The 20,709-nt window shown below is 38.3% G+C and overlaps 1 protein-coding gene across 2 annotated transcripts in view; it reads left to right on the forward strand.

Annotated features, from left to right (window-relative positions):
- Positions 1-20,709, forward strand: part of GLRA2 (glycine receptor alpha 2) — a 281,710-nt gene that overhangs the window by 66,770 nt on the left and 194,231 nt on the right. For both annotated transcript variants that reach the window (XM_070943572.1, XM_070943573.1), the window contains exon 7: positions 6,100-6,314. In XM_070943572.1, the coding sequence (XP_070799673.1) occupies positions 6,100-6,314 (215 nt within the window). The remainder of the gene's footprint in view (positions 1-6,099; positions 6,315-20,709) is intronic.

A 20,709-nucleotide genomic window follows, 5' to 3' on the forward strand; every position in this document is an offset into this window, starting at 1 on the left:
TAGACACACAGAAAGCATTTGATAATGTGAACTGGCAATTTATGCTATCACAATTAAAAGATATGGATTTTGGGGAGAGATTTATTAATATGATTAAGGCAATATATTATAAGCAAATAGCAAAGGTGATGGTAAATGGAGATACGACAGAGGAGGTTAACATTTAAAAAGGTACAAGACAAGGATGCCCCTTGTCTCCACTATTATTCATATTGACACTGGAAGTATTAAACAGAAATATTAGACAAGACCTAGAAATAAAAGGTATGGAAATTAAAAAGGAAAAATATAAGCTACAAGCATTTGCAGATAATTTAGTCTTCATTCTGGAAGATCCACAAGAATCAGGGCCTATATTAATAAAAAAAAATATAGAGGAAAATGGCGAAGTGGCAGGATTGAAAATAAATAAAGAGAAAACTAAGGTATTAGTTAAAAATCTTACAGACATGCAGAAAAAAGAGTTAATGAAGAGAATAGACACCCAGATTACTAAGTAAAATACTTAGGGGTTCATTTGACAGCAAGATGTGTAATTAAGGAAGATAATTACTATAAACTGATGCAACAAATTAAAGCAGATTTGGAGAAATGGAAAAATCTGCAATTATCATTGATAGGAAGAATAGCTACAATAAAAATGAATATATTACCGAGACTACTATACCTATTTCAAACAATTCTGATAAAATTGAAAAAAAAATACTTTGAGGAACTCAATAAAGTAATCTCTCTATATATAAAAAGGACTATATGTATGTATGTATGTTCCAGCATAACTCTGAAATGCCTTGAGCAATTTCAACCAAACTTGGTACACAGATGACTTACCCTCTGGAAACAAATACTGTAGGGGTAAGACACCTCTAGCACCCCTAGGGGTGTGTGTGTGTTCCAGCATAACTCTGGAATGCCTCTAGCAATTTCAACCAAACTTGGTACACAGATGTATTAAATAAATACTGGGGGGGGAGGAAGACATCCCTGGGGTGTGTGTGGGTGTTTGTGTCTGCCAGCATAACTCTGGAATGCCTGGCCATTAAGGAGAATGAGTGCGGCATCCTAGAACAGAAATTGTTTGTGATGTCAGTTCCTTCACAGCTTCCTCTGAAAAGCCAGCCATGACATTCACCCTCCAATAGACCAATGGGGAAGCGCCTGATGGATTTGAGGCAAAGTGCCAGGATTGTAGACAGGGTGGGAAAGAGGACCACATGGGAGGGGGAAGGGAGAGGGCAGGGATGATGGGCATGGGAGTAGGGGGAAGAAAGGTCCCTCCCAATAGCTCCCTGTCAAACAAATGCTTCGGCATCTATAAATACCTAGGCAAAGATATAGTCTGTTGTGCCTTAAAATGGCTTCTATCAGCATAACTCAAGTAATTCCAACCAAACTTAGTACACAGATGACTTACTTCCTGGAAAGAAATACTGTGGGGGTAAGACACCCCTAACAGCCCTTGTGGTGTGTGTTCTGTTAAGATACAGCCTGTTGTGCCTTAAAATGGCTTCTACTGCACTGCCTTAAAATGGTTTCTACTGTACAGCACAGTGGAGTTGCCATGGTAATGACGTACTCTCCCAGCCCCGCCACAGCCAGCCAGGGGTTGTGAGAGGAGGAGGGGGGAGGAGGAGGGTCGCTGCATTGTAGTGGGCTCCAGGAGGAGGAAGGGACCCCATCTCCCCCATTGTGAAGTGTGCTAAAGTTCACTGTGCTGTGCAAGGCACTATGAAAGTGCCTCATGGCCTGCCCGATGCCTCATATTAGAATCAGAGAGGGGGAGAGAGAGATACAGATACATACACAAAGAGAGAGAGAGAGAGGGGGGAGAGAGAGAGATACAGATAGAGGGGGAGAGAGAGGGGGAGAGAGGGGAGAGAGATACACAGAGGGGAGAGAGATATATACAGATAGAGGGGGGAGATAGGGGAGAGAGAGAGAAACACACAAAGCGAGATACAGAGGAGGAATATAGAGAGGGAGAGAGATATATACAAAGAGAGAGGGGGAGAGGGAGGAGAGAGACTGACACAGAGAGATACAGAGAGAGGGGGGAAAGAGAGATGGGGAGAGGCAGGCACACAGAGAGGTACAGAAAAGGGGAGAGAGGGATACATACACACACACACACACACACACACACACACACAGAGGGGGGAGATACAGAGGAGGAGGAGAGAGAAGAGAGAGATACACACAGAGAGGGGGAGCCAGGCAATGCCGGGTTATCAACTAGTTAAGATATATTTGGCAAGGGAAAAAAGCAAGAATAAGCTTTAAAATGTTGCAGGATTCAAGAAAGAGAGGAGGCTTTGGGCTACCGAATTGGGAATTGTATTATCAGGCTGTGGTACTCACATGGGTGAAAGAATGGATTGTATTGAGGCATACAAGACTATTGACTTTGGAGGGGCATGATTTGCAATTGGGCTGGCATGCCTTCTTGTGGTATGGGAAAAATAAAATACATGATTACTTTCAAAGATATTATATTAGGAATGCATTATTGTTAGTGTGGGAGAAAATTAGAGAACAACATTATTTGAGGATACCAGTTTGGCTTTCAACAATGGAAGCACTAATTCACCCAAATGTTACTAACCTTTCTGTCCCCTCCCACGAGTGGCCTTGCAGAAACTCAAATAGCCCGGCAGTAACAAACGCAGGCTAGAGAGATTAAAACTGGCTCTTTAATAAACAGTTCTCTTTCAAAAGTATATCAGTTCAGTAGTTACCGGCAATGTTCCAAAGGTACCGTATTTTCCGGCGTATAAAACAACTTTTTAACACATGAAAATCTTCTCAAAAGTCGGGGGTCGTCTTATACACCGGGTGTCATTCTCCTGTAACCAGGCAGACCAGCCCGAAAGGCTCTGACGAGTCTTAAATGGCTCTGACGATCCAAGCCCTGATGATCTGCTAATCAGGCAACTCAGCTGGGATCGCCAGAGCCATGGAGAAGGGAAAAACTTTTCTCCTTTCACATGGCTCTGACGATCCAAGCCCTGACGATCTGCTAATCAGGCAACTCAGCTGGGATCGCCAGAGCCACGGAGAAGGGAAAAACTTTTCTCCTTTCACATGGCTCTGACGATCCAAGTTCTGACGATCTGCTAATCAGGCAACTCAGCTGGGATCGCCAGAGCCATGGAGAAGGAAAAAAGTTTTCCCCCTCCAGCTTGCTTACCTTAGCTGCTTGCTTTGCTTCACTTGCCTGAATCCATTCCATCAGCAAGCAACTCCCTGCCTGCAATCAAGCAAAACAAAGCTGGCTGAGGAATTCTGGGAGTTGAAGTCTACAAGTCTTAAAGTTGCCAAGGTTGGAGACCCCTGTTCTATTGGGTAAGTTTTTTTCCTCTTTGGGATCTTTAAAAAAAATAGTTAATTGGGGGGTTTTTTAGTTGTTCTTTTTTAGACCTAGCCATTTAAAGTTTAGGAAGTTTAGCTTTCATATAAAAATAAAAATAAAAATAAAATAAAATAAAATAATATTTGTGCAGCTTTCTGAGATTTAGTATGTTTTTGTAGTGTTTCACTCTAACTACACAAACACACAAAATCTCACAAAGCTGTATGTGGAATTTTGTGTGTGTAAAGTGTGAAAGTTGTTTTTTTGGGCTTTTTGTGGCTGTGTGAGGTTCCTGCTTGTTGCAGGGCCATTTTGGGTCTAGCACAGCTGCTTTTACATTGTGGGTGAGCCAGTTGATGTTTTTTAATTTTTATTTGGTGTGCGTTGGAAGAGGGGTAGTCTTATACGGCGAGTATAGCCCAAACCCTATATTTTAACAGGAAAATTTGGGGGTCGTCTTATATGCGCAGTCGTCTTATACACCGGAAAATACGGTATATCAGTTCAGTAATTACTGGGCAATGTTCCAGAGGTCTTGGCAGATGGACAGCAGGCTAATGCAGGAATGCAGGCTCCTTTTCAAAACTCAAAACTAGCAGTTCTAAACTGCACTGCCTCCAAAACACCAACAAATTGTTCACCACGCCTTTCTGGCCCAGCCACACCTCTTTTATACTTTGTAGGGTGTGGCCCTATGTCTCCAGACCACACCTCTTGGGACGTGGCAATAGCTGTTCTCTACGTGTCCTACGTCTCTCTCTTGCATCCAATAGGGGCTCCCTCTCCTCGTTACCAGCCTCTGTTTCCTCCTCAATTTGGCTGGGGTCCAGCAGCACGTCAGCAACTGTCAGTTCTTGCTGACTCACCAGTGAAGACGGCCCCTCTGGCACATAGCTCGTGCCAGCTTCCTTCATATCATCCTCTGACTCAGCATGCGAAGATAAATCAGCCTCCGGGGCCGGAGTCACAACACTAGCATGGAAAATATTGTTAGATACAAAGATATTTTGAATGAAAAGGGGGAACTCAAAACTAAACAAGAATTGAGCAATCAAGGGATTGATATGGCATGGTACTCACAAGTGCGGATACATTTTAGATATGAGAAAGATGTTAAATTATATGGTTTTTATAATGAATTAACAGAACTAGACAAGATATTAACAGGGACAGAAGGAAAATTGATAAAGAAAATATACAGCTATTTATTACACATGAAATTGGAAGAAGAACAAGTAAAGGAGATAATGATAGTATGGGCAAAAAACTTTGGTTATACAATAGAGTTAGACAAAGGGTAGAAACTGTGGGATAGGATCTGTAAATTAACAATGTCAACTGCATACAAAGAAAACCTGTATAAGATGTTTTATAGATGGTATTTTGTGCCACTGAGGTTGGTAAAAATGTTTAAAGATAAGTCGGATAAACGCTGGAAGTGCCACCAGATACCTGGGTCATATTATCATATGTGGTGGACATGTTCAAAATCAAAAAAATATTGGACAAAAATACATATGTGGCTGGAAAAAATGATAAAGCAGTATATTGTTTTAAAGCCAGAAATATTCTTGTTGGGGATTTTACCCGAAAAATATAGTAAGGGGAATGCGTATTTAATTATCTATATATTAACTGCAGCTAGAATTGTATTTGCACAAAATTGGAAAAGTGAAGAAATCCACAGATGAGAATGTGATCAGGAAAATATTAGAATGTGCAGAAATGAATAGGCCAACACTAGCAATTAAGGAGAAAGAACAAACTGAATACTATATGACATGGGACCAGGAGTGGGTTTTACTTACCTTTGTTACCAGTTCGCTTGCCCCGTCTACGCATGCACAGAAGCTTCTGCGCATGTGCAGATTGCATTTGATGATGTCTGGGCAGGTGGGCTGAGTCTCCCGCTGCTGCTGTTACTGGTTTGCCCAAACTGGGGCGAACCGGTAGCAACCCACCACTGCATGGGACTTATTTTATCAATAGTTAGATAACGAAAATGGAAGTTAGAAACAGGGAAACAAAAGAAAAGAATGAGTGAAATAAAGAAGATATGTTAAGAGAGAGAAGTAAATATTATGATTATTATGTTTAATATTATCATTTTAATATTATAGAATTAATGTTAATGTAATGAATATGGCTGTAAATCTTGATTATCATTTTACAAAGATATTTGTACCTGGATGACACACTGTTTAATTGAAGATGGAATTATTATATTAAAAAATAAAAAAATTATATTATATATATAAAGCTAAATAGATCCAGTTGCCAAAGTCATTTAGTTATTTAGATTTTTTAAAAAACAGTTGGTCCCTTATATCAAGTCCCACTGTCAACAAATGCTCTCATCAAACTCTTTGAGGTATGAATCTTCAAATGCACTGTTTTGTTTATTATTTTGTTTAAAAAGTATAAAGTTGTATTAATTTTTAAAGCCCTCATTTTCAAAACATTAAACAATACTCAATGAGAGATCAGTAAATTGAATCAATTGTTTCAATTGCAGTCATCTTTGTGTAAAGTGATATACAACTCTCAAGTGAGTAACTTGGGGTTGATTCCTTCAGGGTAGAATGTCAGCCAAGATATAACTTGTATTAGTACTGAAGGAACAATGCTCATCCAATTGAATAAGATCCAACATTTCACTGTCCATGTGCCTAAGGCAGTTAATTTATGCTCATGATATAATAGGATTAAAATGTACAAAAATGATTTATAAAAGCAATTTCATGTTTTAGGAAAATTTACATGCATTGAAGTAAAGTTTCATTTGGAGCGTCAGATGGGATATTATTTAATCCAGATGTACATTCCTAGCCTGCTGATCGTCATTTTGTCCTGGGTATCTTTCTGGATCAACATGGATGCTGCTCCAGCCAGAGTTGCACTGGGCATAACTACAGTCCTGACAATGACCACTCAGAGTTCAGGCTCCAGAGCCTCTCTTCCAAAAGTAAGCACTTTCCACTTAATTCAGAACAAACAAACAAACTAAATAGAGATTATTCCTATAATCTTTTGTGTTATGTCCCTCATTTTTTTCATGCATTGAAATTATCAGAAATGTTCTTAATAAAATTGTGAAGCTTTTATTTCATGTGCATACAAGCAAGTGAGATTTATTATACAGTATATGGTTGAAAGGTAAAATTAAGATATAGGGCATTATGTGAAATAAGTTTCTCTTTATTTGCATTATGGATGGAAGTTGGTTATACAACCTTTTTTCTAAGTTGAAAGCTGTACTCAACTTTTGAACATCTGACTAAATAAAAAGTAGGTAGAGAAAAGACAAAAAAGTACCGTATCTTTCAGAGTATAAGACGCACCGGAGTATAAGACGCAGCTTAGTTTTTGGGGAGGAAAATAGAGAGGAAAAAAAATCTGCCTACCAGGTATTCCTCCTTAGTCTGGTCAGCTTCAGCACATTAGTTTGCTGATTTTTTATCCCCTGCTTGAGGATAAAAAACAGCTTCTAAGGCACAACTGAGAGGAAGCAGCAATGAGAAAAACAGGCAAAGCATGGGGAGATCGCTTCACTCGGCTAGCGCCTAGTTAGGGCTGAAAAAAAGCTTCTAAAGAACAGCTGAGAGTCAGAGCAAAGCACGGAGATCGTTTCACTCACTAGCGCCTTGTTTTTTTTATTAAACTATCTTTTAATTTTATTAAGAATTAGACAACCATTTTATCCCCAAACAACCTTCAACCCCGCCTTCCCCACCCCCACCCCCGACTTCCCAGAGCAAAAACAGGGTATAGCATTAAACAAACATAAGCTAAAGTATACTAATTTACTACAAGATTCACAACCCCCTCACACTCTTTAACTCCTCTTTTAAAAATTGTTCATCAGCCTCCCCTTTTAGAATTCTAATTTAAACATTATAAAACTTTCTTTAAAGCATATCTTTTAAGAAGAAAAAAATATTATTTTATATCCATTCAATTTTAAATTAACCATTTTAATACTTCAGTAAGTTTTTTAAAAAAACACTTCAATAGAATATTCTTCACAATATAACCTTAAAAATACTATTAATCCATTGAGTTCCTGTGCTCTGGTCAAACCCCCCAGAATCCTTTGGGACTAGCAAATAGCCTGGGGTGACTAGGAAAGGCAGGGAGGGAACAGGATCCAGCTGTGATTGGGAGAAGGATCCTCTCACTCACACACAGGCATAAACATATTTCCATCACTCTCCTGGGCTTTAAAAGTTAAAATTTAGAGGTAATCACCTCCTTTCCAAGCAGCTGTAGGGCTCAAGACTCAAAACTCCCTTTACTTCCCTTGCTCCAAATGGGCAAGGTCTGGGAAATCCACCCATAGATATAAGGGGTCTGCTGCCAAACAAGGTGGAGGCTTATCTGGCCAGATCCATTGGTCAGGTTAGCTTGGAGTTCCATCTGGGTTGCCAAATTGTCGGAAGAAAAATCAGGTTGGTCTCAAGCTGGGAGAAATAAAATGGACACTGAAATAAAATGGAGGCAGGCTGCAGGAAAGAAGTTCTCCATTTATTTGGTAGCCAGAAATTTCAGTGATAGAATCATGTTTCTGGGGTGGCTGACAAAATGGAGTTGAGAGAAGGTGGCCTTTTATACATTCTTTGAGGCTTTGTGATTGGGATGCCTGTTCCTGTGCAAGAATATGTCATTCAATATTTTAATGCCTTTTGCCAGATTCCTATGGGGTCATGGCTGGTTTTATAGGCAATAGGGGAAATGCAGATCCTTAGGTGTTTTGTTTGTCTGAGCTAATCTTGTCAGCTTTGGCTCCTTGCCTATTGTGTTGCTTGTTTGGAGTCTCTTTGCTTATGAATAGGGTGGCCCAGCTTTCTGAATGGATACAAAATATCCATTCCTAAAGACTAACCTCTTCAGTTTTCTGCTTGAGGCTGTTTTCCTACAGCAGGAAGACTGGAGCTGCTTTCTACCTTTAAGAAGATGTCTCGCCTCTTCTTCTTCAGGGAAATATTCTATTCTGCCTCTCTTTTAATATTAAGAATAAATAATATTTTATTCTGGGGAGGGTGGGGCCTTCCGACACCAATAAATTTAAAGTATTATTTGTTGTATAGGACATAAACTGAGTTCTAGTGAGGTTTCTGGTATTAAGGTAAAAATATTTTCCTATTCTTTAGACAAACTGAGGAAGTTCCATTCTTTATTCCATTCCAGTGCTTTAAAATTTGCATATAAGATTGATATATAAAAATATCAGATACATTTATATATTTATAAAAATTGATTATGGAGTTTTTAGTCTTAGAAAAATTAATAATCTGTTTTCGGAGCCATTGAATTAGGTGGTATACAAGTTAAATTCAGTGGTGAAATCTAAAATTTGTTACTACCGGTTCTGTGGGCGTGGCTTGGTGTGTGGGGGGTAATGTGACTGGGTGGGCGTGGCCAATTTTTTTTTTACTTTTAAAACCATTTTTTCTACAACTTCAACGAAGAGGTTGTAAAAAACTGTTTTCAAAAGACTCTGATGATCCCAGCTGAATTGCCTGATCGGCAGAGGCTTTTTTTCTTTTAAATGCCTCTGACGATCAGGCAACTCAGCTTGGATCATCAGAGGCATTTCAAAGAAAAAAACTCAACCCAGGCTGAGTTGCCTGATCAGCAGAGGCTTTTTTCCTTTAAAAAGCCTTTGATGATCCCAGCTGAGCCTCACGATCATCAGAGGCTTTTTTTTTTTACTTTTAAAAGCATTTTTTCAGCCAAAGAGGTTGTAGAAAAAATGCTTTTAAAAGTAAAAAAAAAAAGCCTCTGGTGATTGTGCGGCTCAGCTGGGCATGGGGGGGGGGGGCAGAGATTTTAGCGACTGGTTCTCCGAACCACCTGCCTCAATTGCTACCAGATTGGGCGATCCGGTCCAAACTGGGAGCATTTCACCCCTGGTTAAATTAGTAGTAGTAGTAGTAGTAGTAGTAGTTGTAGTAGTGTCAGTGTTCCAAAAAAACCCAACTCCAATTAAAAACTCTGAGGCAAGCATTTTCTCAAAGTTCCATTTATTAGAGTAGGTATACTGGCACATCTGGGAAAACCTGAATCTGAGAGTTCCAGGTTTTCCTTCAGTAAATCCAGTGGTGGGATTCTGGGGGTTCTAGGGGGTTCAGCCAAACCCTTTGTTAAATTGCTGGCTCGCCCCGCCCCTTGCCCCGCCCCTCCGCACTACTATTTATTGCCAATAAATGGGGCGAGCGAGCCAGCAATTTAACAAACGGTTCGGTGTTTTTTTGTAATTTATTGGCCCCGCAGCACACCGGACCATTTGTTAAATTGCTGGCTCACCCGCCCCTCGCCCCACCCCACCTCCCACCCGCGCGGCGCCAGCCTACCCTAGCCAGGGGTGGGCAATTGTGGCTCTTTTACAACCTGTGGACTTCAACTCCCAGAATTCCTGAGACAGCCCCTAGCCTGAGTTCCGCTGCCTGGGATCCACATGGGCTGCCACGTGGTTCCCCACCGGCTCCGGACGCAAGAGAGCAGGGAAGAGAAAGCAGCTTGCTGCTTGCCTGGGAGAGAAAAACATCCAGAGCATTAAACAAAGGTAAAAGGGAAGCAGGGGGAGGGCAGGGAGAGAAGGAGAGAAAGAGGCTTTAATTTGCTTCACATCGGAGGCTGGAGGCTTTTTGTTTCGCTGTGTCCCTCTTTCATGCAAAAAAAAAAAAAAAAACCGATCTGATCTGGAGCCGAATGTCATTAGAAGCAATGCTGTCAGCTTGGAGCATTTCATTTCAGTCTTCCAACTGGGCAATGAATTGAACCTCCTCCCCTAAAACAGATGCAATGTCGGTTGTTTGTTTGTTTTAGCAATGTGGATTGTTTTCCTAGGGCAGGGGTTTCCAACCTTGGCAACTTTAAGATTTGTGGACTTAAACTCCCAGAGTTCCTCAGCCAGCTTTGCTTTGCTTTGCTTTGCTTTGCTTTGCTGGCTGAGGATTTCTGGGAGTTGAAGGCCACAAGTTTAAAAGTTGCCAGGATTGGGGACCTCTGCCCTAGACCATTTTAGGAGCAAAGTAGTGGGTTTTGCTGGCATTTAAGGAGGAACGGAGGGAGGAAGAGAGAGAGAGAAAAAGAAAGAAAAAAAAAGAAAGGAAGGAAGGAAGGAGGGAAGAAAGGAAGGAAGGGAGAGAGAGAGAGAGAAAGAAAGAAAGAAAGAGAAAGAAAGAAGAGAAAGGTAGGAAGGAAGGACCACAAACCATGGCACTAGACGTGGTTTCAGAAGATGCTTTGAAACAGGATAGCAATCTAGGGCTGGAAGGGACCTTGGAGGCCATCTAGTCCAACCCCCTGCTCCAGCAGGAAACCTTATATCGTCTAGATTGTTTTGGTGCCTCCAACAGAGAGGAAAATTGCCAGAAAGGAAAAGGAGTTTACTAGGACAAGGCTGCCATGCGGAGGAAGGCAGAGATAGTCCTTGACTTATGACCACAATTGAGCACAAAATTAGAGTTTAGAGACAGGAAACCTTCCAAGGTTTCTGGTGGGGGGAGGTTTGAGCTGTGGAATATCTCACTGCCACACATGTGTGTCCCCCCCCTCACTCTTTTTTGCCTTGAAAAGGCAGAAGCTTGAAGAGGTTGCAGAAAAAAAATGCTCTTAGAAGCTTCTGAGGATCAGGCAACTCAGCTTAGATTGTCAGAGGTTTTTTAAGGGATTTTTTGAAGAGGTTGTAGGGGAAAAAATCGCCTTAAAAGCTTCTGGCGATCCCAGGAGATTTGTGTGATCGTCAGAAGCTTCTAAAAGCATGTTTTCTTGCAACCTCAGCCGAGGAGGTTGTAGGAAAAAAAATCCCTTTAAAAGCTTCTGGCGATCCCAGCAGATTTGCCTGATTGTCAGAAGCTTCTAAAAGCATTGTTTTCTGCAACCTCTTAAGGTTGTAGAAAAAATGCTTTTAAAAGTAAAAGTTTAAAAAAAAATTGGCCATGCCCACCCAGTCACATTACCCACAGAACTGGTAGTAAATGGACTACTCAGAGGGCTGAAAAAGTTATTTTTGACTGGTCCTCGCACTTTTGACCAGTCCTTGAACTTACGACTTTCCTCACATTTTACGTTTTGCGCCCTATCTTGTCACCGTGGTGAAGAGAAGTAGTGATGAAATGACTGACACGGTTGTTAAGAATGCTGCACGGGCATAAATGTGAGGATAGTCATAAGTGTGAGGACTGGTCAAAAGTGTGAGGACCAGTCAGAAATGACTTTTTTCAGCCCTCTGGGTAGTCCCTATGAACATAGCCACGCCCACCCGGTCACATGACCAGCTAGCCACGCCTACACAGTCACATGACCAGCTAGCTATGCCCACACAGTCACATGACCAGCTAGCCACGCCCACACAGTCACATGATTGCCAAGCCACACCCCCAACTAAGCCACGCCCACAGAACCTGTTGTTAAAAAAATTGAATCTCACCACTGAGTAAATCAAAACCCCCCAAACCATCCCCTCACTCATCAGTCCATCACATGGTCCAATCACCATCCGTCCCATCTCAAGACATCACTCCAACCACTCCTTCTCCAGATGCAGGATTGTCCTGACCTTGACTGAAAGGAAGAATGTTATTTTGTCTAACTACATTCCCTCTACTAAATTCCCCCTTCTACTTTCCCACACACGAGAAGGTGGCAGCATGGAAGCTTCCAGGGCTAACATGGCTTCTAAAGCTGATAAGTAGTAATAGTAGTGGTATAATGTCTGTGGGCCTGAAAATATCACTTTTCTTAATAGATATCTCACTAACTAAGAAGGACTAGGGAAGACATGATAGCAGTGTTCCAATATCTTAGGGGTTGCCACAAAGAAGAGAGAGTCAAGTTATTCTCCAAAGCATCTGAGGGTAGGACAAGAAGCAATGGGTGGAAACTAATCAAGGGGAGAAGCAACTTAGAACTAAGGAGAAATTTCCTGAGACAACAATTAATGAGTAGAACAGTAGAATTTTTGCATGAACATAATCTACATTTCAGGGCTAGCATCATTATTTTAAAAGCTTGTATGAGAAGGGAAATGACTTCTGAAGAATTACTCTGGCTCAAAAAAGACCTGTTTGTCAATATTAGTGAACAATATACTGTAAGATTATTTAGAAAAAAACGAAGTAGAACATGCCACTACCTCACACATTGAATCAAGTTTATTATAAAGGATTTTCCTCTGCACAGTGTGCATGAAAATCCATGATTTTTGTAAAGCAACTCAGTAAGTTGAACCAACAATGACAAATCACCAGCCTTTTTAACATTTCATATTACAACCAGAAGAGTAATATAAACAAAGTCTGTGCTACTTTAAATATTTCTCCAAGTTATTCAATTGAAGCAGATTGTATTACATTGAACTACAAGTCATAACAGTAATAAAATATGATCAAACTCTGTGCAGTTTGCTGCCAGATGTCCGCAGTCCCCAAGTTCAGATAAGCTATAGATTCTAGAATGGATATGTAATTGGCACACAGAAACTAATTAATGCAATATATATTGCTACCCACTTGTGAATAGGAAAATAGCTTTCACTCATGCAAAATTCTCTACAATAAGGATCTGTTAGTTTAACATGTACTCAATATAGGCCATATTCAATATAGGCCACCCGGTACATCATTTCAGTTTAGGTTATTGATAGATTGAGATTAAAGTTCCAGTTAGCAATGTGTGTACGAGGTGCAATTCACGTGATCCAGAGATGTAATCAGAATTTTATATTGATTTAAATATTTCACAAAGTTCATCTGCAAGATGTCATGGTAAGCCATTGTTGTGTATTGGTTAAGGTATTGGAGACTCAGAATCAAGTCTGTCTTTAGCCATGGCCCTTTCCCATTTTCAAGGTTTTTGTAGAATTGAGGCTGATTTGCTCTAAACTGCAGATTCTGCTGCAATTGAATTATTTGAGTTATTTGATTGATCTTCTCTGCAATAACCTTAAATATTAGTACATCATCATTATTACTTCAATATTCTTACATGAAATTAAATGTTGTGGAGTATTATTTAGCCATATTTTGGAATTGTAAGTATGATTACTTCATAATATACTTATTTAATAAGCATAATACTTCTTCAGTTCAGACTCAGTGAATGTGACCATATTGTATTTTGATGAATTCTCTGAAGAAGGATAGCTGGTACAAATTTGGATGTCTGTAACATGGTTTTAGATAATTCCTTAGAATTATTTCCTCTTTGCACATCTTAAACTAAGTTTGGTAGCCTAAAAAGTATACAAAAGGGTTAACAAAAATGGCAAAAATGATTTCTAATAATCAAGTTTAAAGTGTTATCTTGAAATTTGATTTGAATTTGATTAGTTTCAATATACCTAGAACTATAGACAAGTCCGAGTACAAAATCATAGTGAGCATAGATTTTCTTCATGCTGTTGTGGCCCGCCAGCAGCCTGCGTGGATTGTGGCTGATCCCGATGACGAGGAGGCTGGTGTGGGGTCACGCTTGCGTTGGACAGCGAGGAGGCTGAAGAGGATGTGGTGTTAGAGGCAGAGACTCAGCCAGGGCCTTCAGAACCTCCAGAGGCTCCTTCAAGTGGAGAGAGTGAAGTGGAGGAGCTTCTCCTCAATGCTCGAGCACACAGGGCTGCCAAAAGGCAGGAGTGGCTACTCAGGAGGAGGAGGAGGTCTCCTCGAGAGTAAGGTTTGAGGATAATTGGCCACTCCCTTAGCCTATTTAAGTAGCATGCAGTTAGTAATTTCTTGCTGGAAACAACGTGTAATTATTAAAGAGCAGTTTGGATAGTGAGTGTCTTATCGTATCTTGTTTTCTGGGCTGGTTGCCAACCTTTTCCGGACTTTGTTTTTTCTTGGTATGTTATAACTTTGATAAGGACCATTGGTGTGTGTCACAATCCTTGGGAATCCGGAGCTGGAGCAGAACACATGCAAATATTTTCTTAATGCCAATATTTGTATTTTCTTGTGGATGAGGAGTTTTTGACCATGGAATGTTCCATAAAATATGTATCTCAGCACTGTGATTGTATAATTCTATAAATAAACAATTTATTTTATAAAACAGTAGGATTATGTTTGAGGATCTGTACATGGACAGATATACTGAAATTATATAAGTTTATGTGTGTGTACGTACACACATGTATATAATAATAGACATGAGGTGTCAATTTTTTGGGTCTGGTTTCCATGGAAATGCTGGCTAAGATTAATGACCACAGGTGTGCTGTATAATTATAGACACTATTTCTTACTCAGCCTAAGAAAATACTAAATCACTAAATGGAACAAAACATTTTCTACAGCAAATATAATCATCTTTCTATTTCAGTGTCCAACTTATTTGCAAGGTGATCAGAAACATTCTGTACTGACTTGAAAGAAAAAAGAATGTGTTCTAAAAGAAAAATAGTAACTATATGATTGCAGATTGTGCAGGGTAATAATAACTGTCAGGGTAGTGATTTAAGAGCTGACCAGCTGCTACAATGATGCAATGATATACTGATGTAATGATGGGAATGAGTCAGCAAGGTTTTTAGCTGTTATCGTTTTAAAAGCCTGTATAATAATAAGAGGCCCTGTTAGGGCGTCTCTCTCTCGCCATGTGTTTTTCCCTGCTGTAATTGCTGATTGTTTGACCTCTGCCTATAGTACACATATATATAGTATGTATTCTTTTGTAGATAAAACCACTATTTTATGACAAACCTCTCTTTGCTGTTATTGCTCCTGGGTTGTCTTACATAGTAAAGCTGTGCGCACTCTGACATTAACAATTTATAAATACTTTATAAATTATTGTATAATTATGTATAATTTATATATAATCACTTATCTTGCTAATACGTGCTTGAGGGGTCTCTGCCTTTGACATGCTTTTCTGCAACACCAGAAAAGTTTTAGATAAACATTTTTTCCTTTTCAATATACCAGTATGTAGCTCCCTTCAAGTTCTTAAGAAGTCAAAAGTCAGAAGAATCACAATATTTAAAATTGGAACCTATTAAAATGACCAACAACAGCAATTAAAAACTTGTGAAATACTTCTAAACAGCGAAGGGGAATCTGCACACCAGACCATACCTCCTATCATCTCTAACCATTGGCCATGTTGTTCTGGACCGATGGGAAGCATGCAAGTTACGTTTCCATCTGCACATATCTAATCCTGTTTTTCTCCCTTTCCCTCTCCCTCTCTACTATAGAATTACTGATAGTTTCATCCTCTAATACTGAAGTAAAGTAGGCTTTTTCCCCCAGGTTAATATTCTGATTAACATTGTCACCCTACATTTTATTTCATTAATGCCATTTAAAAGTGAAATGATTTGGAGAGTAATATTAACATGCCATGAAAGATACAAGCATCAGATCGAATAATTGTTGGGCGACTAACTAGTTCTAACTAGTTAGCTAACTAATTGTTGATAGTTCATCATTTAATTAAATATTTTGTTAGTGACTTTTGTGTGGAAAACTGTCATCAATTATGTGGAAATATATTTACAAGTATTAATTTTTACATCTTATTCTTATATCGTCTCATTATAGCTTTTAGGCTCCTGGATTTTAGATTTTCACAAAAGATCAGATTGTACAATTATAAATACTTATAATTTTTCAATCTGGTTGGCAAATGGCTTTGCATGTGCAATGACTAAACTATTTAAAGCTTTTAAACTGGTGTTTGTTTGTTTGTTATTGGTTTATTGAGTATTTTAATATATTATTGAGTTATAAGATAAGATACAAAAATGCAGAAGTAAATAGGAAAGCAGTGGGGGGGAAAGGCGGGGAAGAAAAGTGAGGAAGGGTTGGGAAAAAGAAGTGCTGATTTCCGACTCCCTCTGTTGCTTTAAAATAAAACATTAACATCAAACCACAACTTTTTGTTTTTTCATAATAATATAAACTAGCCATTTCTATAAGGATCTATCAATCTAATTGATAAAACCCAAAATCAAAGTTTCATTCTTTTCCACCACAAGCACAAAGTTCAGAAGGGGTCTTCATGTGGAATCAAAGGCATTTATATTCTTATCTTTAGTCAAAGTAGTCAATTTTGCCATTTCTGCCAACTCCATCAGTTTCTTCAACCATTCGTCCATGGTGGGAATCAAAGTATCTTTCCATTTTTGTGCATACAATAATCTTGCTGCAGTCAACATATATAGGGTCAAAGTTCCAAATTTTTTCTCTAAATCTTTTTCCATTAGACCCAAAAGGAAAGTTTCTGGTTCCATCTTTATTTTAATTTTCAGAATTTTCTGTATTAAAATATGAATCATGCTCTAAAATTTCTTTGCTTTATCACATGACAACCATAAATGTTAAAAAGTCCCTTCTGTACTTTTACACTTCTAACATTCATTTGACATACCTTTATAAATCTTAGATAACTTATCTGATGTTAGATACCAGCGATACATCATTTTATAAAAATTTTTGTTTAAATTATAATTTAATGTAAATTTTAAACCCTTCATCCACATATTTTCCCATTGTTCAAGCATCACATTATATCCAAAATTCGTACACACTGAATCATGCAATGTTTACATTTCACTTTCCAAATTCAATTTCAATAGCATTTTATAAATCTTAGCAACAATGAAATATGTTCATCGTTTCCACATAGTAAGATTTCCAGTTCATTTTTAACAAAATCAAACCTATAACTCTTTTTATCCAATTTAAATCTTTCTTTCAGTTGTTGGTAGGTAAACCAATGGTGAACATAACCTTCTGATTCAAGTTCTTACCTCGGCTTTAGTATAGGGTCACCAGAGCTTAGAGCTGAGAAATGGTGGCTTTGTCACCATTTCTTTTCTAAAGAAAGCTTCCTGGGGTGACAGCCAAAGAGGCAACTTCGTAGAGAGCCTTGTTTTATATTTATTCCAAACTCTTAATTCTTTTTAAGGAACAGTCACTCACACATAATAATATCCTGTATCTTTTCTTCCAAAGCACAAAGCAAATATATATTCTAACTATTGGTATCCAACCTATTGCTATCCACAAGGGCTTTGAAGGGAAAAATGGAATCCAGGCTCAAAGTGTTTCATTTTGCAGCAGCATTTCAAAATCAAAGTGTTGCTGGTAACTTTAGATTGTATTCTGCACACATCAACAAAGAGAATTTCTCAATTATATTACATTTCCAGTCAAATGAAATGTTAAAACATATTGTACTGTACTACACACAGCTTTTTAAATCTTTTTGATTTCTTGCTCGGAACTCATACTTTTCTGGTTGTGTAAACACTGAATAGGTGAGGAAGATATTAACCTGTAGTAAAGCCTATATGTAGGAAGCAAGAATACTGCCTCTTTAACTGATACAATCTAGATCAATCCCAGGGAAGTAACCTGAAGCATGATATGAAATATTGCTACACAACCTCTTTGAAAGTGGTTTCATCCTCCAGTGGAAGCAGGTCCCAAGCACATTTTTTCCATTGTGAAAACTATCATGTCATTTGCAAAACCTGTATGACACTTTAGAGCCTGGTTTTAGAGACTTTTCAAAGCTTTGGAATAGCTTCAGTAGATGATGAGATTCAGAGGTGAATCATAGTCAATTGACTACACTGAGGTATTTTTGTCATTATTGAAACACAACCCAGGCAGAATGCAGTGGACTTGTAAATGTGGAATGAACATAATAAATTTAGTGTGTCGTGTGTACTAAATAATTTAGCTGGGTTTAGCAAAAATATGCATTAATTCTTACTTGTGAGGATTCTATCTAGAGATTTATTCTTCTGTTTTTACATGGTGCACAAAGAAAAGCAAAGAATTAATGGATCTTCTTTTTCTTTCTTTCCCTTTTTAAGATTTTAGAGAAAGAATGGAGACACTGTAATTGACAATCTGGCATTTCTTGTTATTCTGGATTGGCCTTCTTGGGTACCAATCTACAATATATCATGTTGGTTCAGTACTGTGGATATTGTAGTCCAAAGACATTGGAACGATGCCAATTTGATGAAGCCTGTCTTTGATACTAGCTTCAATATTTATTGCATTGTTAAAAGATTATGTGTTATACAACAAGTCAGTGCTTGCTGAGAATTTGTAAGAAACACTGCTAGGTTATAAACAGTTCTCAGATGCTTTTTCAAAGAGTTTTCTAGTAATGATTATTCAAAAACTGGAATGTCAGTTAATGAATAACTCATTTTGTTTGGAGTAGGTGGGAAGAAATAATATTTGTTTGCAATTTCACTTCTTCATTTTTTACCAGAATAACAGAGTTGGAAGGGACCTTGGAGGTCTTCCAGTCCAACTCCCTGCTCAAGCAAGAGACCCTATACCATTCCAGACAAGTGGCTGTCCAGTCTCTCCTTAAAAGCCTCCAGGGATGGAGCACCCACAACTTCTGAAGGCAAGCTGTTCCACTGGTTAATTGTTCTCATTGTTAGGAAATTTCCCCTTAGTTCTAGGTTGCTTCTCTCCTTGAATAGTTTCCGTTCATTGTTTCTAGTCCTGCCTTCAGGTGCTTTGGAGAATAAGTTGACCCCCCTCTTCTTTGTGGCAGCCCCTCAAATACTGGAACACTGCTATCATGTCACCCCTAGTCTTTTCACTAGACTAGACAAACCCAACTCCTGCAACTGTTCTTCATATATTTTAGCCTTAATCATCTTTGTTGCTCTTTTCTATACTCTTTCCAGAATCTCTACATCTTTTTTATAATATGTGAACAAAACTGGATGCAGTATTCCAGGTATGGTCTTACTAAGGCTTTACTTACTAAGTAGTACCAATACTTCACATGATCTTGATTCTATCCCGCTGTTAATGCAACCCAGGATTGTGTTGGCTTTTTTGGCTGCTGTTACACACTATGGTCTCTCATAGTGACCATAGGCCTGGAAAGAGGGAAATGGAAAATGGAAAGAGGAACACACAACTAAGGCAGGATATCTAGCCAGAATCTGCAAAGAAGAGAGAAGGGGAATAGGATAGGAGAGGAGAGGCTTCTGTGAGGCAAGGGTGAGGGAGAGAAGGGGAGAGGATAGGCTGATCGTAACTACTCATTAATTTTCAAGATGTAAGTGTTGATTTATCAAGCCTGATCACATAGTTTCATAGTGGAGCACGGGTATTCAGCTAGTATTGTAATCTACATATTATAAATAACATGTATGAAATAATACCCCTGAAAAGCACCATTGAGACCTATTCCCTACTAAACCAAGAATTCAATAAAAGTATAGTCTTTAATAACATTTTGGTTTGAAAGAAGTAGTCATTAATCAGGGCTTATATGTTATCCTGATCCACCAGGGAAATGTGTAGGCTTGGAACAAAAACAGTAACATAAGAAATAGACTGAATTACTTCTTGATTCTGCCCAGATTTTGGAGAAGCAAGGGTATAAGTATGAGCTATGTGAGTCTATGTCTATGTAACACAGGTCAAGATGACAAATTGGCCTCTTTTTACAATGTGATAAGAATTGGAAATGCAGCTTGGATTTTGGTTTTGGTTTTTTAGCAATAAACATTCACAACTATAGGTGTTCAGGCATGGCAAGTAACCAGAAATAAAGAGGGTTTTTTTCCCCTATTGTTTTTTCTGCTAAAACATTCTTCTTCTGTCAAATTGGAAAAATACAAAAAAGACTGAAATAGTTCAATAATTTTTTCATTTTAAATAATATACAGTATAAGGTATGAATGTGTGCAATAGATTGGCCAATGTTTCAAAATATATCACATAGGTAAATAAATTATCTTTAAAAGAGTAGAGAAACAGCTTAAATACAAGCAAAAGTCTTAATTTTAAACTTATAGAAAATGGTAAGACGTAATATTTCAGAAAATGAGAAGTTATTTACTGATTTGATATATTGTTATAATATGCCAAAATGTGTGTTCTGGGTCATGGTTTACCACCTTGCTTTTTCCATTTATTCCCCTTGGAATCTAATCTACTCTTTGAACTATTTGATATAGAGAGAGAATAAATCAAGAATATATAACTATGTTTTACTACATTGCTGTCAGTCTCTTCTATTTTCAATGTTCAGTTTTTGTTTGCCTCCTTTTCTAAAATAGATAAAATGAAGAGATGCTACATTTCTAGAACTTCAGATTATTATTTTTTAAGTTTGTAACAAAAAACACATTTTAAAATAAATTTGGTCAGTAGCTCATTATTTGTAATTATTGTCTGAATATGCTTTTCAGTTTCATGCACTCTTATAAACAAATCAATTGTAGTACAGAATACAAAATTACAGAGTTGGAAGGGACCTTGGAGGTTTACTATTTATTTTATTTATTCTTTATTTTTTTATTTATTTGTCAAGAACATATTAGGTAATATATATAAGTATAAGCATGAATTGAATACATA

This window comes from Pituophis catenifer, unplaced genomic scaffold, assembly GCF_029215685.1.
Source record: "Pituophis catenifer annectens isolate HBS135680 unplaced genomic scaffold, rPitCat1.0.hap2 SCAF_4, whole genome shotgun sequence".
Classification (NCBI taxonomy): Eukaryota; Metazoa; Chordata; class Lepidosauria; order Squamata; family Colubridae; genus Pituophis; species Pituophis catenifer.